This window comes from Bos mutus, chromosome 10 (assembly GCF_027580195.1).
Source record: "Bos mutus isolate GX-2022 chromosome 10, NWIPB_WYAK_1.1, whole genome shotgun sequence".
In the NCBI taxonomy this organism is placed as follows: domain Eukaryota; kingdom Metazoa; phylum Chordata; class Mammalia; order Artiodactyla; family Bovidae; genus Bos; species Bos mutus.
This window is the reverse complement of record NC_091626.1, coordinates 49887258-49903553: the sequence shown is the minus strand read 5'-3', so window position 1 is coordinate 49903553 and position 16296 is coordinate 49887258. Positions and strand designations below refer to the sequence as shown.

The 16296-nt window shown below is 36.5% G+C and overlaps 1 protein-coding gene across 1 annotated transcript in view; it reads left to right on the top strand.

Moving 5' to 3' along the window:
- The window catches only part of DMXL2 (Dmx like 2), a 167465-nt gene that overhangs the window by 87698 nt on the left and 63471 nt on the right, over positions 1-16296 (top strand). The window contains 6 exon segments of the mRNA XM_070377897.1: positions 745-919; positions 5180-5419; positions 6148-6419; positions 7259-7955; positions 8294-8415; positions 14058-14147. Coding sequence (XP_070233998.1) covers positions 745-919; positions 5180-5419; positions 6148-6419; positions 7259-7955; positions 8294-8415; positions 14058-14147 — 1596 coding nt within the window.

Here is a 16296-nt window from a genome sequence, read left to right as displayed (position 1 = left end):
GTCGGACACGACTGAAGCGACTCAGCAGCAGCAGCAGCATATCAGAATAGTTCAGATGATGGGGTATGTCAGTACAGAATTTTTATCATAGATACCTATCACAATTTAAGCAAATTCCACAGGTCATCACTTTCATGAGGTCTTTTCTGCTAAGTTAAGGTTTCCCGTTGTTATTCTGTATTTTTGTACCCTCTTTTTGTCTTTATAATAGAGGTTATATATGATTATTTAGCTGGCTATGTAGTCCTTGGGTCTGCCCTGGTGGCTCAGAAGGTAAAGAATCTGACTGCAATGCAGGAGACCTGGGTTTGATCCCTGGGTCAGGAAGATCACCTGGAGAAGGAAATCACAATCCACTCTGATACTCTTGCCTAGAGAACAGTGAGAATTTTCAGGAGGAATATTCTTTCTGGTAGGAAGATTTGGAATATTTTTTAAACACTCATATGACTAGTAAATTTCATCTCAGTACTGGGATATTCCCAAAAAACTAGACTTTGGATTCCTAATCTTTATAGCAGTTTCTGTAGATAATAAGTGTTTTTGAGCAACTGCTACCTTCAACTATAAAATATGCAAGGCCAATGGAGAATATATTCAGAGTTGTTCTATTGTAGTTTAATTTTCCTATAAGATAGGTTTTATAGAAAGGAAAATTGTAAGATCCTTAATTATCAAAAGTACTTTGATCAGCATTAGTTAGACTTCCCAGACTTAGATTTAGTAATTATTTTTCTGTTTTAGACAATACACCATTTGAAAAATTTAAGAAAAGGACAAAGGAGATCTTCTGTTCTTGTAACTCACACTGAATTAAAGCCTGACCAGACGACAACACATGAAGTTCAAAGACATATTTCCCACCACGCAAATGCACTGTGTCATTTTCACATTGCAGCAAGCATCAACCCCGCCACAGGTAAAGGATAGTAAAGTTTTACTTACTATCTGCTGAAGTTAGATAAATTGAAAAGTAGGACTACTTTTATAATCTGTTTTTAATTTTGTATTAATACTCCATGTTTCCTTTTAAAATACTTCTTAATTAGAATAGAAATATAAGATGCCATTTCTTAAATTGAGACTGTAATTCTCAGGGAATAATTTCGGATAAGTATTTTTGAACACCTTAGTTTGTCTAGAATATAGCAAAGTTTCTAAGTAAATTAGAGCTTTAGTTGAACCTGGGGATGAACAGAAGTGGCGGCTTGGTTAATTAGTGTGATATTCCTTCCTTCCTTCTATATTTTCACCATTATTCTCTCTTCTCAACTCTTCTTTATAACTTTATTTTTGTATAGTTTCCTTTATATTTCAGCATATCTTGTTTTATACGCTCATACACTTTCTTGTCCTGCATTCGAGATAGTTTTTCTTCTAACCTTTATATTTTATTTTTGCTTTTTTCTTCCCCTGTAGTTGAGAAGTATTTTCAGGCAGGTTCATTGTTGGCAAGAGCATATTTAAAACTTCTGTTTAAGTCATTGTTTTCTTTCTGCATGAAAAACATGTGATAAGGCCTAGGAGTTTCATATTATATTGCTTGAAGAACTATATTTGTACAAAGTTATAGGAGGGATTTATCTGGGCTTCCCAGATGGTGCAGTGAGTAAAGAATCCACCTGCCAGTACAGGAGATGCAGGAGATGCGGGTTCAATCCCTGGGTCGGGAAGATTCCCTGGAGGAGAAAACGGCAAGCCACTCCAGTATTCTTGCCTGGAAAATTCCATGGACAGAGGAGCCTGGCAGGCTACATCCATGGACTCACAAAGAGTCAGACATGACTGAGCATGCACACATGTGGTTATGGGGCTTCCCTGGTGGTTCATTGTTAAAGAGTCCACCTGCCAATGCTGGTGGAGAAGGCAATGGCACCCCACTCCAGTACTCTTGTCTGGAAAATCCCATGGACGGAGGAGCCTGGTGGGCTGCAGTCCATGAGGTTACTAAGAGTCGGACACGACTGAGTGACTTCAGTTTCACTTTTCACTTTCACGCATTGGAGAAGGAAATGGCAACCCACTCCAGTGTTCTTGCCTGGAGAATCCCAGGGATGGGGGAGCCTGGTGGGCTTCCCTCTCTGGGGTTGCACAGAGTCGGACACGACTGAAGCGACTTAGCAGCAGCAGCAGCCAATGTAGGAGATGCTGGTTCAATCCCTGGATTGGGAAGACCCCTGGAGAAGAAAATGGCAACCCATTCCAGTATTCTTGCCTGGGAAATCTATGATCAGGGGAGCATGGTAGGCTACAGTCCCTGGGGTTGCAAAAGAGTCAGACATGATTTAGCAATTAAACATAGTTATGTTTTATTGAAATGGCAGTCTGTTGCTTCAGGGTAAAGATAGAGGATTTTATTTTTAAATATTTATTTATAAAAGATGATACTCAGCAGATGGAGTTGTGAAAAAGTGACCTTTAGATGCTTACCCCCATTGTATTAAATAATAGTGGTTATAGGTGTGTGTTGTTCAGTATGGTGGCCATGAACCACATGTAGCTGTTTGAGCAATTGCAATTCGGATAGTCCAAACTGAGATATGCTCTAAAATACACACTGGATTCTTAAGACTTTAGAAAACAATGAAATAATGTAAGATATCTTATTAATAATTTTATTTAATATTGATTACATGTTTAAATGATAATATTTTACATATATTGGGTCAGATAAAATATATTATTAAAATTAAGTTTACCTGTTTCTATAATGTGGCTGCTGTTGCTGCTAAGTCGCTTCAGTCGTGTCTGACTCTGTGCGACCCCATAGATGGCAGCCCATCGGGCTCCCCCGTCCCTGGGATTCTCCAGGCAAGGACACTGGAGTGGGTTGCCATTTCCTTCTCCAATGCATGAAAGTGAAAAGTGAAGGTGAAGTCGCTCAGTCATGTCTGACTCTTAGCGACCCCATGGACTGAGGCCTACCAGGCTCCTCCATCCATTGGATTTTCCCGGCAAGAGTACTGGAGTGGGGTGCCATTGCCGTCTTCGTATAATGTGGCTACTAAAATAAAAATTATGTATTGGCCTTGTATTTGTGGTTTGCATTATACTTCTATTGAGTAATAGAAGTTTGCTGTGCTACTTGATTAAATGTTTTTTTTTAAATAGATTATCTTTTCTGACCTAACATCTTAATTGTATTCTAAGATTTATAACACCACTTGTTTTCATAATGGTGGTGGTTTTTTAGATTTTTATAGATTTTCAACCTTTGTAAAAGAACCTTATCTTGAGTTATTGACTATGATGAAAACTTCAAACAAAAAACAATCAGTGATAGTATGCAGATACTGTGTTAGAAAGTTTTGACTTTTACCTGTATGTACTATTCTAATCAAATGAAATAGGGTCACAGGATCATTCCTTGTGGATAGGCATTCTGTTACATCATTTGAGTCTAAGTACTAGATGTGTTCTTGTGGCCATTAGGCCTTGTCTTCTAGCATTTTTTTTAACTTTCACCATTTAGCCAGTTTTAACCATCTTCACCCTAACTTATCTACACATTATTTTAAAAATTCCTTTGTACAAATAGTTAACATCATGTGTTTATAGGTACTGTTTGTAAAAAAATATATTTAGGTTGACCTAATTGTTAAATACAAATAATTTTATATTGCAGGACTTGTCCGCCTTTTTTTTTTTTTTTTTTAAAGAAAACCTCTCAACCTTAGAGTAAAGTTGAAAGCATAATATAGTGAATACCCATGTGCTCTTTACCCAAATTCAGTCATTAACCTTTCACCAGGTTTGCTTTTATTCTCTGTGTGTGTGTGTGTGTACCTTTTCTCCCTTCTCCATTATCTTTGGCCGAGCCATTTGAAAGTAGTCACTGACATTTTCCTTCATCCCCTAAATATTTTAGAGCATTACCTAAATATTTCAAAATGTGTCTTCTGATAAAAAGACTATATTCTAATGTTATAGTTCCTATTAACATCTAGATTCTTTTTTTAAATGCATTTGTTATTTCTCTTTAAATCACACTAATTTAGAATAATCACTCTTCAAAAAAATGTCTCAAGACAGTTATCTCTCAGTTATCTTTTAGGATGTCTTACAGTCAGAATATTTGTCCATGATAAGATTTGGGTTGAGATTTGGATTTTTACCTAGTACATAGGTATGTAGGGAATGTACTGTTTTACAGGATTGTTAATTTACATTTCTTATTTTATTTGATTTGTTTAATTTCTGTTAGAAAACCAGGCTTGTAACCCAGGAAGTAGAATAAAAGAACACTTTGGAGCTTTATTTAACATTGATATTTATAAATAAAACACTTCTAGAATATATTACTTATTTCATCTTTAGATTCTCACTTCTTTTGCAGAGGACAGTCTTTTTTCTTTCTATTGAGTGGGTTCTTTATAATTTGATTCGGGATTAAGGAGATGGTTGTTGTTGTTTTTGAATTATACTATTTTGCATGAACTGATCTATAGCATGAATTTCAGTTACCCCACATGGACAAAATCTGCTATACTTAGAAGTTTGTTTGCCTTCCTGCGTTCTTTCTTAGCATTATTTGCCTCAACTTTTAAGGAAAGTTTAAAACAGTCAACAAAGTCAGAAGAATAGTACAGTGAACACTGATTTCACCCACTTTGATTCAACAGTTGCTAACATTTTCCCAATTGCTTTATTCTCTTTGTGTATACACACATATGTATATGTATATGTGGGGTGTGTGAATGAAATTTTTTTTTTAATGTTTTCAAAATAACACATCATAGCACATCACCCTTACATAATTTAGCAAGTGTCTAAGAATAAGGAAATTCTCTCACATAATCACAATATCATTATTGTACCTAAGAAAATTAGAAATAATTCCATGGTCTCTAATCATCATAGTTAAATTTCAGTCATCTCAAAAATGTCTTTCAGAGTTTCTTTTCTGTTGTATCTTTCTGTTCCCTTGTCCTCAAACCAGGATTCGATAAAAGTTTGTGCATTTGGTGTGTTTGGCTTTTAAATGATTAATTCCATGTAAGTCTATGCCATTAATTCATTTACCATTAAATTTAATTAAAATTTCAAATCCTGCTAGAGTTATATTTACTTTTTGTTTAGCACATATTTTGTGTAATGGAATTAGTCTTTCTAAGCACATGTAGTATTTTAAAAGATGTTAAGAATTGATACAGAAATTTTATCTTTTTTGATTCCACAGATATTCCAAATGTCTTTGTTGGCACTGTATTTAACATTGATGATGGAAATGGGGGCTTTGTAGTTCATTGGTTAAACAACAAAGAATTTCATTTTACATCATCTACTGAAATATTTATGCAGCAATTAAGAAAACTTTCTGAAAGGCAGGTAGATCATGAAAGTGATGAAGGCAATAAAGAAGATGAGGAACGTTCACAGGAGGAAAGAGAGAGGGGTTTACATATGAAACTAGATCATGGTGAGTATCCTGTATTCAGGTTTTTCTTTTTTTCAGGCTGACAGCTTTTTATGAAGCCACTTTTGGTTTGTAATCTTTCCTTACTCCTCTCCTTCTTTTTCACTTTTCCATTCATTCCACAGGTCTTTTCTGACCATCTAATATGGACCATCTACCATCTAACTTTGGTCTCTTATAATGTATTGCTTTGAATAATGTATTACTTTGCAAGCATTGTTTTTTGGCGGGGGCGGGGGTGGCGGGGGACAGGTTTTGCTAATAATAGAAATGATAAAGATAATGTGATAGTGTGAATGAAATTTTGATTTATCTAGAACTAAGAAATGTAGTAAATTTCAGTTCAGACCAGAAAATAATTTCCTTCCTTGTTCTTTTTCCCCTGGCCATAAATTGGGAAAGGGATTCATGATCGCTAAAGATAGTATGCTGTTTATTGATTGTCTAGTATGTAAATAGGCTTCCTTGGTGGCTCAGAGGGTAAAGCCTCTGCCTGCAATGTGGGGAGACCTGGGTTCAGTCCCTGGGTTGGGAATATCCTCTGGAGAAGGAAATGGCAACCCACTCCAGTACTCTTGCCTGGAAAATTCCATGAAAGGAGGAGCCTGGTAGGGTATAGTCAATGGGTTTGCAAAGAGTTGGACATGACTGAGCGATTAAACTGACTGAGTATATAAGTGAATTTTTATAGTATTATTACTATGTACTGATGAATTTATTTTCTGACTTAGAATTATCCCTAGATAGAGAATCTGAAGCAGGTACAGGATCATCAGAACATGAAGATGCGGAAAGAGAGGGAAGTCCCAGAACCTATGCACGGCCTATTATATCAATGCCACTGCCTACGGTCCTGCTTGATCGGAAGATCGAAATGCTGCTAGCTGAATGGAATAAGAATCCTGACATGCTTTTTACCATACACCCAGTAGACGGTACCTTCCTAGTGTGGCATGTAAAGTATTTGGATGAATATAATCCTGGAATATTTAGACAAGTCAAGGTATATTTTACTGATGAAGCAGTTTTTACATTTCTTAAAAAAGTGAAACAGATGCCATTCAGATTTAGCAGTTTTTTGGAAATATTTAACCATTTTATTTTTGATAAGCAACTGAGAAGAGAATAACTTGCTCCCAAAGGGGATCAATAATAGCCAATTTTACAAACGTAATTAATTCAAGTAAAATAAATTTAACTATGAAATGCTATAGTGAACGTCTGAAAATGTGTATATTAGGTTTTTTTCCCTAGGAATTAACAGTATTTTGAATAAACTTAAGAAATTACCCTAGGAGGCTTCCCAGGTAGCCAATGCAGGAGACATAAGAAATGTGGGTTCAATCACTGGGTGGGCAGATCCCCTGGAGGAAGGGATGGCAACCCACTCCAGTATTCTTGACTGGAGAATCCCATGGACAGAGGAGCCTGGAGGGCTGCTGTCCATAGGGTGCAGAGTCAGACACGACTGAAATGATTTAACACTCAAGAAATTATCCTAAAAATGTGACTCAGGATGAGTCCCCCCACTACTCCAGTTTTATTCATTAAATCTAGCTATCTTTATCTGTTACCTTTCTGAACAATATTTGTTTAGATTTGTAGTTGTAGTCATTTAGATGTACAGGCAAGACACCTGCAACTATTTCTTCACTCTTCTCATAGGCTATGAATAGAGATGGTATTATATAAATAGAGGACAAGGATTAGAACATAATGAAGTTGAAAGTGATTTTTTTGCTAGGAAGCTGAGGTTTGACATTTTGAAAATTAAAGTATTTTTAGAAGACTTTGAGAGGAGGCAAACTACTTACACTGAGTCATAATAATTGTGTTTTTCAGGTTTCTTTTTCTTCTCGGATTCCTGTTGCATTTCCATCTGGTGATGCAAGCTCTCTTAGTAAAAATATCATGATGTATGCCTGTATAAATGCTGTGAAAGATTCTCACCACACTCCCTTACACCAAGACATGCTGGCTGAATGCAGTCCTCATGGATCACTGACGCACTCTGGATCACACAGTACAAATATGAACATTTTAGCCCCCACAGTAATGATGGTCTCTAAACACATAGATGGCTCTCTCAATCAGTGGGCAGTCACGTTTGCTGATAAGTCTGCCTTTACCACTGTTCTAACTGTATCTCACAAATTTAGATATTGTGGTCATCGATTTCACCTCAATGATCTGGCATGTCACTCCGTTTTACCATTATTATTGACATCATCTCATCATAATGCTCTGTTGACTCCTGAATCAGATTTTCAGTGGGCCTCAGACAGTAAATTAAGTAGATTGATAGATCCTGTAAGACACATAAAGGGTTCCTTGAAACAACCTCTCAGAAATGCAGCAACGCGTACATTTCATGACCCGAATGCCATCTACAGTGAACTTATTCTGTGGCGTGTGGACCCAATAGGACCCTTGTCATACACTGGAGGAGTGTCAGAGTTGGCACGAATTAACTCTTTACATACTTCAGCCTTCTCTAATGTTGCTTGGCTTCCAACTCTTATTCCCAGTTACTGTCTTGGTAAGTGTTCATTTTAACAGTAAAATTAATAAATCTTTAAAACTGTTATTTATATACAAAGTAATTTATATTTATTATTATTAGGGGGCTTTTAATAAGTATTCAAATGTAGGTATCTGACTTTAGAGTTTCTAAAAGTTTGTTTTTAATTTTTTCACTCTCATAACCTATTTTCTATTGAATTTTTTTGTTGATAATTTTATATTTATTAATTGTATCCATTTCATTGTGATTCTGGACCATGGTTATACCTAAAAAGAGAAGTATGGAATTTTTTTTCTTGTACTTCAGTCAGTAATAAAAATATATATTATAATGCAGAGTGTTTACTTTCTCAGGCACGTATTGCAATTCTGCTAGTGCTTGCTTTGTTGCTTCTGATGGCAAAAATCTAAGACTCTACCAAGCTGTAGTAGATGCAAGGAAATTATTGGATGAACTGTCAGATCCAGAATCTTCAGTAAGTATTTCCTAATCTTTATTAATATATCTAAGCTAAGAAGCCATTCTCTTTTGTCTAGGACTTTCATTTGTTAGTAGGTGTTCAGGGAGTAACCATCTGTTCTGGGCTGTCTGTAACTAGTTTGTTTTTCCTTAATTTGTGTTTCAAGGTAAATGAGTCAAAATTACCATCTAATGATGCCTTCACTGCTGTGGCCCAGATTCAATCCCTGGTCGAGGAACTAGAATCCCTGTAGTCCAGAAAAAAATTACAGTTTATACAGCACACATCAATTTTACATTTAAAGAAATAAATATGAATTTTTTTCCTAAAATATATTTTTTTCTTGACATTTTTCACTCTCTCATTTGGTTCCGTTAATATTTCTTTGTTCAAGAAAGGTTTTAAGAGAGCTTCACCAAGCTCTATGTTTAGGTTGGGAAAATTTGAACTTTTCTTAGCTTGAGTCATTATTTTAAAAAGTCCTGTGGTTAGAATATGTTATCAGTGGGTGGCAGTATCTCATTCCACTCGTTCTGTATTTCAGCTGGAAGTCATGTATGTTAGTTAATACTCAGATTTGAATGGTGCATTTTCCGTTTAGCTATGAAAACATGGCTTTTTATAAAATAACTGTTCTAATAAAAATGCTCCCAATACTGAAAATCAGTGACTGTTTTTGAATGCCTGTCATGTATTCCTGATGTATAGGGACTACAGTATCTGCCTTTAAGGAGATTTAAATTTAGTTGAGGAGATAAATTATTAAAAGTTTAAATAACAGTTTAAGACAGAAGAAGTGTCTGAAGGTGATATATAATCAATTGGCAAACACTATTTTGTAATTCAGAGAAGGCGATGGCGCCCCACTGCAGTACTCTTGCCTGGAAAATCCCATGGATGGAGGAGCCTGGTAGGCTGCAGTCCATGGGGTCACGAAGAGTCGGACATGACTGAGCGACTTCACTTTCACTTTTCACTTTCATGCATTGGAGAAGGAAATGGCAACCCACTCCAGTGTTCTTGCCTGGAGAATCCCAGGGATGGGGGAGCCTGGTGGGCTGCTGTCTGTGGGGTCGCACAGAGTTGGACATGACTGAAGCGACTTAGCAGCAGCAGCAGCATTTCATAATTCAGAGGCGAGAGAGATCAGATTAGGGTAGCCATAGAAGTTTTTATTAAGGACAGTATTTGAGTTCATTTTTGATATAGAAAGATAGATCCTTAGTCTTTGTTGAGTGAGAGGATGGCCTGAAAGTGGATACAGGAAAGTACATGTCTAAATAAGTCTTGTTCCAAAAACAGTGATAATTGGATTGGAGTCACAAGGTTGACATAGAGAAAGTCTAGAAAAGTAGCATCTTAAAATTATGTAGGTGGAAGATTTGAAGTTCCCTAGTCTAACTAGCTGTCTGATGCTTTGTTTCTTTCTACCATATTCCTGCCAGCTTGTCTTCCGACTTCTGAGGAGGGAAACTCCACTCTAAATGCAGCACATTCAGTCTGAATTACCATCACAGTTATATTGAAATTAAATTTGTAATCCTTAAAATCTACTTGTTAGCTGTAGTTTCATTTAGAATAAGTCTAATGTTTCTTATGGGCTTCTCAGGTGGCTCAGTGGTAAAGAATCCGCCTGCCAGTGCAGGAGACATGGGGTCAGTCCTTGATCAAGAATATCCCCTGGAGAAGGAAATGGCAACCCACTCCAGTATTCCTGCCTGGGAAATCCCACGGACAGAGGAGCCTGGTGAGCTACAGTCCATGGGATCTCAAAAGAGTCGGGCATGACTGAGTGACTAAACAACAACATTTCTTACATGAGAGATCACCTCAGACACCTGTCTTGTAATCCCCAAATTTGTTCCCTCAAGCCAGACCTGCTGCTCCTCTGCCCATAAATTTATCTAACTGCTTTGTATTTGACCCTGGTTACTGTTCTGAGCAACTTTCGGTTTGTTTATACACTGGAAATTGTAGGATCTCTAGAATATAACAGTATTATGCCCTCTCTCAGTAGATTATGTCTTGTCAGTCATGCCACATTCTTTGTATGTAATTAATTCATATTGAGCTTTCAATTAAATGTCAGTCTTTTTTTTTTTTTTTTACTAGCAAGCCATCTTATATTTGTGCATTTGAATTTGGGACTCAAATATAGACTTACTTCCCTATTGCGTTTCACTCAGTAGTACAGGTTTTTAGCATCTTTTTGAATCCAGATTCCATTATTTGTGTTATTTCCGTATGACTTACATCATCAGCCTGTTCGATGAATGTTGTTCTGCGTTTTCATCTAAGTCAATTAGATGAAATTCAGATGTAATTTCTGAATGTTATTACAGAAATGTTAAATGTACTGGGCTGAAGAAAGGACCTAGCAATATACATTTGAAATCTTTCTCCATTTTTTATTGTCTAGAATATTTCTTCAGCTTATCCCAAGTATTTGCATGAGTCAGCTTGTCATGCAAATAAAATGCACCTGTCTGCCAAATCTCTTGTAGTCAAAAAAGGAAGTCAGATTTGTATGAGATTGTTTTAATGTATAGTAGATTGTGTGTACCCTGATGTATTTTGATGACTAAAATGAACTAAATAGACATCAGACTCTTTATTCCAGCTTACAGAAGTATGCTGTTTTCCTTTTTGAAAATTATAACATTTGTCTGCTTTTTGTCTTTTGGCTGTGGCAATCCCCATAATTTCTCAGAGAATATACTCTATGGTTCATTCTTCTCATTGGCAAAATGTATCAATAACCTGGGCATTATTTTTCTAAGAAAATAGAAATTTCATTTAGAGCAGATGAATATGTTCTTGGAATTTTAAAATTTATCTTGGTCTTCTGCTCCATTGTAGTTACAAATGTACTTTTTTCTTAAACCTTCCAGTTTAATTTTTTTTAAGTTAAAGTGTAATATTTATTCATTGTAGAAAATTTTTGACCCTTTCTACTTTGATAAGCTAAATTCTTGAACAGAAGACTCTAGAGACAGGACTTCCCTGGTGTTCCAGTGGTTAAGAATCCACCTGCCAATTCAGGGGACATGGGTTCCATCCCTGGTCTAGGAAGATCCCACATGCCCTGGGGCAACTAAGCTGGTGTGCCACAGCTACCAAAACCCCACACTCTAGAGGCTGTGCTCTGCAACAAGAGGAACCCCTGAGTGCTGCAGGCAAAATTAAAAAACAAAAAGAACACATTCCAACGTAGTGAAAAAAATCTACTTATCTAATTTTCTCTATATGTACTTTTTTTTTTGCCATGTAAAGTAACATATTCTTAAGTCCTAAGAATTAGAATGTAGGCATCTTTTGGGGCCATTATTCTGACTACTACAGCACACTAATTTCATGTTCAAAAGGAAGATATGAAAAATTAACTGAAATGCTTTAGATTTTGGATTGCTCACTGGAGAAAAATAATGTTATGTGGATAATCTTGTTTACGAAAACCAGCCACTGACTTGGTTTTTAAATATTTTGATAATTTAAGTCTTATAGAAATTTCATCTGAAATAGTTTTAAGTGACATGCAGTGTCAGTAATTTGTAATATAAAGTCAGCATTGTATTTGGATTTTCTAGAACCAATTCACAAATTTTGCTTAGTGTAGTCTTACCCATACTTAAAAGTGGACTTGGGAACTTAAAAAAAAAATCCAGTCACAATGTTGCAAAAAGAAGTTTCGGTAAGCTGAAGTTAAATTATTTTTGGTAAAAATAAATTTAAAATGATTTTGTGAGTTTCAATATACTACCTTTCATTTTTTAATGTTTTTCAACCACTTTAATGTTCTGAAAAAAATTAACCTTAAAAAAAAGTATGAAAACATGTCTGTGTAATTTTACTTTTGTCTTAGGCTCCGATATGGTTCATCAAGACACTGTTGGATCCTGTATTAAAACATTTGCTACTTTTTATTCATTATTATTTACTGTATTAATTTTTATTTAAAAATATTGCATTAAGAATTTATTTATCTTGATTTTTGAGCTTTTGATGACCCCTTAAAATTGAAGGTGACATTGAGTGGGATCCTGTAGTGTTGAACAAGGCATTCAGTATGTTTGTTCGTTATAGTGCTGGCAGATAGATATTCCTGCAAGGGGATCTCAACCATGGCTATATGTTGGATGCAGCTGAAGAGCTTGTAAAATGCCTGATGGTCAGATTGTACCCAAGAACCAATAAGTCAGTATCTACAAGTGGGACCTAAGCACCAGAGATTATTCAGTGTGCTGAGAACCGTTGTTCATAGTTGAACCGTAGTTCAAGGCTGAGAACCATTGATCTGCAACAATACTTCTTAAACTTCAGCATGCCCGTGAATCATCTGGAGAGCTTATTAAAATAAACATGTATTAGCTTTGGAGTCTAAGAGACTGCGTTTGTAAAAAGCTGCTGCTCCAGTGACCACACTTTTAAGGAGCAAAGATTCATGGTGTGTTAGAGAAATTCCGGTGTTCTAACCTCACTAATTGTAGGTCACAGTTGAGTCCAGCTTTCAAATGGACAAACCCAGCAGACTGTTGGCAGCATTTCCAGGTGTCTTAACTAACATTTAAAATCCTGAATCTTGGGTGAATGTACCCATAACAATAAATTCATCCCTTCCCAAGCACTTATTTTGTTTTTGTCTGATAACCCTAGAATCTGTTCCCATGCATGCCCTCTGGAGTTCTGCTGATATAAATTGGAAAGATCCTACAATTGCAGTGTATATTGCTACTTTCCCATAGCTAACCTTGTACTTACACCCTGGGCTAAGCTGGGATCTTACTACTCTGAGTGTTCTGAAGGCAGTAAGAGTGGAGGTAGTACTGAGGAGAATGGGCATCTCCATGAGAAGTAATTGCTTCAGGTGAAGTTACTGAAAGGTTTCTGTGCAAGAGAGGGCTGCTTGGAAGGAGAAAGAAGGAAGACTGCATTTTATTTATTTATTTTATTTTTTAGCAGAAAGATTTTGTGGTTTGGGGATCCAGAGTTAGACTTCCTCTGTTTACACATCTCCATCCCAAGTCACAGAGTCCCACTTCTTCTCATCATTTGCCCCTATTGTTGAGGGCAAGTACAAGCCCTAGCAAGATTGTACTTTTAAATAGCATTGTAGATCTGCAACCATCCACATAGGCACAGGGCCATGTCCTCAGCCAGGTCTGTGTTGGACCATTAAGGTTGCTAAATAAAGACATGTTCAAAGAACTAGATGTCTTGAAATTGTATACTGCTTGTGTAATGGTGGCTCAGATGGTAAAGCGTCTGCCTGCAATGTGGGAGATCTGGGTTCGATCCCTGGGTTGGGAAGATCTCCTGGAGAAGGAAACAGCAACCCACTCCAGTACTCTTGCCTGGAGAATCCCATGGATGGAGGAGCCTGGTAGGCTACAGTCCATGGGGTCGCAAAGAGTCGGACATGACTGGGTGACTTCACTTTCATTTTTACTTTATGTAATCACTGTAGGTTTTTCTGCTTATTTAATTTTAAATATGAGAGTGAGTATAAAAAGTTGAAATATTTCTTTGAATTTGTGAATTGCCATTGTAAATCAGTGAATATTTAGAAGAGCCTTAAATATCCAAGATGCTGTGTCATACTGACAGTAGATTCATATATTGTTGACTATGAACTTTCTCTTTCTTTCTTTTTTTAACAGAAACTTATTGGAGAAGTGTTTAATATTGTGAGCCAACAGTCAACTGCTCGACCTGGCTGTATTATTGAACTTGATGCAATAACCAACCAAGTAAAAACGTGTTTGTGAATTGGTGATATTAACTTGCTTTATCCCAGAGTGCTTTACGGGCGTATGATACACAGTTGAACCTCGAATGTGGGAATTAGAGGCACTGACCCTTCTCACTATAGAAAATTCACTTATAACTTAACAGTCGGCTCTCCACGTCCTCAGTTCTGCATCTGTATATCCAACTAGCTGCAGATCATGTAGTACTGTAATATTTACTATTGAAAAAATTCCACCGAAGTGGACGTATGTCATTCTTACATGTTGTTCAGAGGTCAACTGTATTTCATTCAGAGAATAATTCTGTTGTTTGATACTAAATATACCCAACTTCTTTTGATTTCTGTAGTCAAAATTTACAATGCTTTATGTATAGTCCAGCTGCACAGAGGCTCAGTTTGTGGTTTTTCTCTTTTTATTGTTACTTACTTCAGCTCAGTAGATGCCTTTGGAGTGTTTGGCTTGTTAGGCTGAGTATTATATATTTTTTATGAGATCCATTAAAATGAAGATAGAAGTAGGATCAAAGCATACATTTACTCTCTAATCATAGATCTTTGATGTGGGCGCTGTTCTTCCCTAGTTGACTTAGGAAAGAAGGAGAATGCTTTTGTCTATGGGGAGTTTGTAAACCCCATCATAGCCCTCAAGATATTTGTTTCTTCAGGGCAGGGTCGTGTTTATGGACTGAAGGGGATAGAGTAGTATATTCATTCCAGATATGAAAAAAGGTTACTTTGGTGAGGAAGTTGCCAACAATTTTCAAACAAGGAAATGAAGAAAGAGCTGACCATATTTAAAAACAAATACATAATTAGGTCATTATTTTTTCATAGTCCCTTGCACATTATGTCAGGCAAAATTTCCACCACTGTAGAGAAATGATCACATCAGCTCTTGGCAACAGAAATGTGGCTGCCAGACTCAAGTTACTAATTTCAGGAAACCCTTAACCTATAATTTCCTTTTTTTACTCCATAGGGATATGGGAGAAGAGTGTATTAGCTTCATTCCCGTGAATGTCTTAATTTTTAGTGAACTGGCTGTTAAAATTCATTTCCCCAGCGTACCCCCTTCTCTACTCTTCACTATGGTATATTATTACAGACCTTTTTCACTTAGCATTTCGATTTTTACTTCATTCTTATTGAAGATTTTTTTTCCCTTTCCATTTGTGGCTATCTTTATCACAAGGGCTGGTAAACTGCAAGCACTGACAAATGACTTACGCTTATAAATTACAAACTTTAAAACTCATTCTACATTTGTTTCCAGTGTGCTGTATTATTTCTGTATACATAAAGGTGTCACCCTTCCCTTTTCTCACATTTGGGCATCCCTGGTGGCTCAGTGGTAAAGAAGCTGCCTTTTAGTCAGTCCCTGGATTGGGAAGATCCCCTGGAGAAGGAAATGGCAACCTACTTACTCATGGACAGAGGCGCCTGGCAGAGTACAGTCCATGGGGTTGCAGAAGGTTGGATACAACTTAGCGACTACACAACAATAGCAACATTCTTCTTCCTTGGAGGAGATGACTGTTTATACTTTGACTGTGAAGGGATTTTTTTTTTTAGTGTTTCTATTTAGAGAGACATAAAAATACTTTATAATTTTCATTAAAAATTTGTTGGTCAATCTGATCAATAGTCCTTTAATTTCCTTCTACTATGAAAGGAGGCTGATTTGCTTTATACCCTAAGATTGTAGCCCATCCATTGAGTGCCAGGATTATCACAGTTGCTTCCCTTCCTTGAAATCCATGGGACAGCCGTCTAATTAATTGTCTTGACCTACTTCCACAATAAGTTTGTGTTTGGATTTAGCCTTTCTTTGAATTTCAGTTCACTTTTGTGATTCTAAGTAGCTGTTTGTGATCATCTGTACTCTTCTTCTCTGTGTGGTCCCACATGATTATGTAACATCAGCTGATTATGATGTTTCGTCCATTCTTTTAGAAATCCTCCTTACTTAAATGTAGATACATTTTTTCACAGATGTGTCATTCCCACTGGCTGTTATGGGATCCTTCATAATTCCTACTAGACAGATTTTTTGGAAGTACTTTGCGGAATTTTCTGGGTTTTCTTTTTCTGGTTCTCAAGTGGAATAAGAAAAAGGAACCTGCAGTAGTGTGCTTAATATGGTCTGC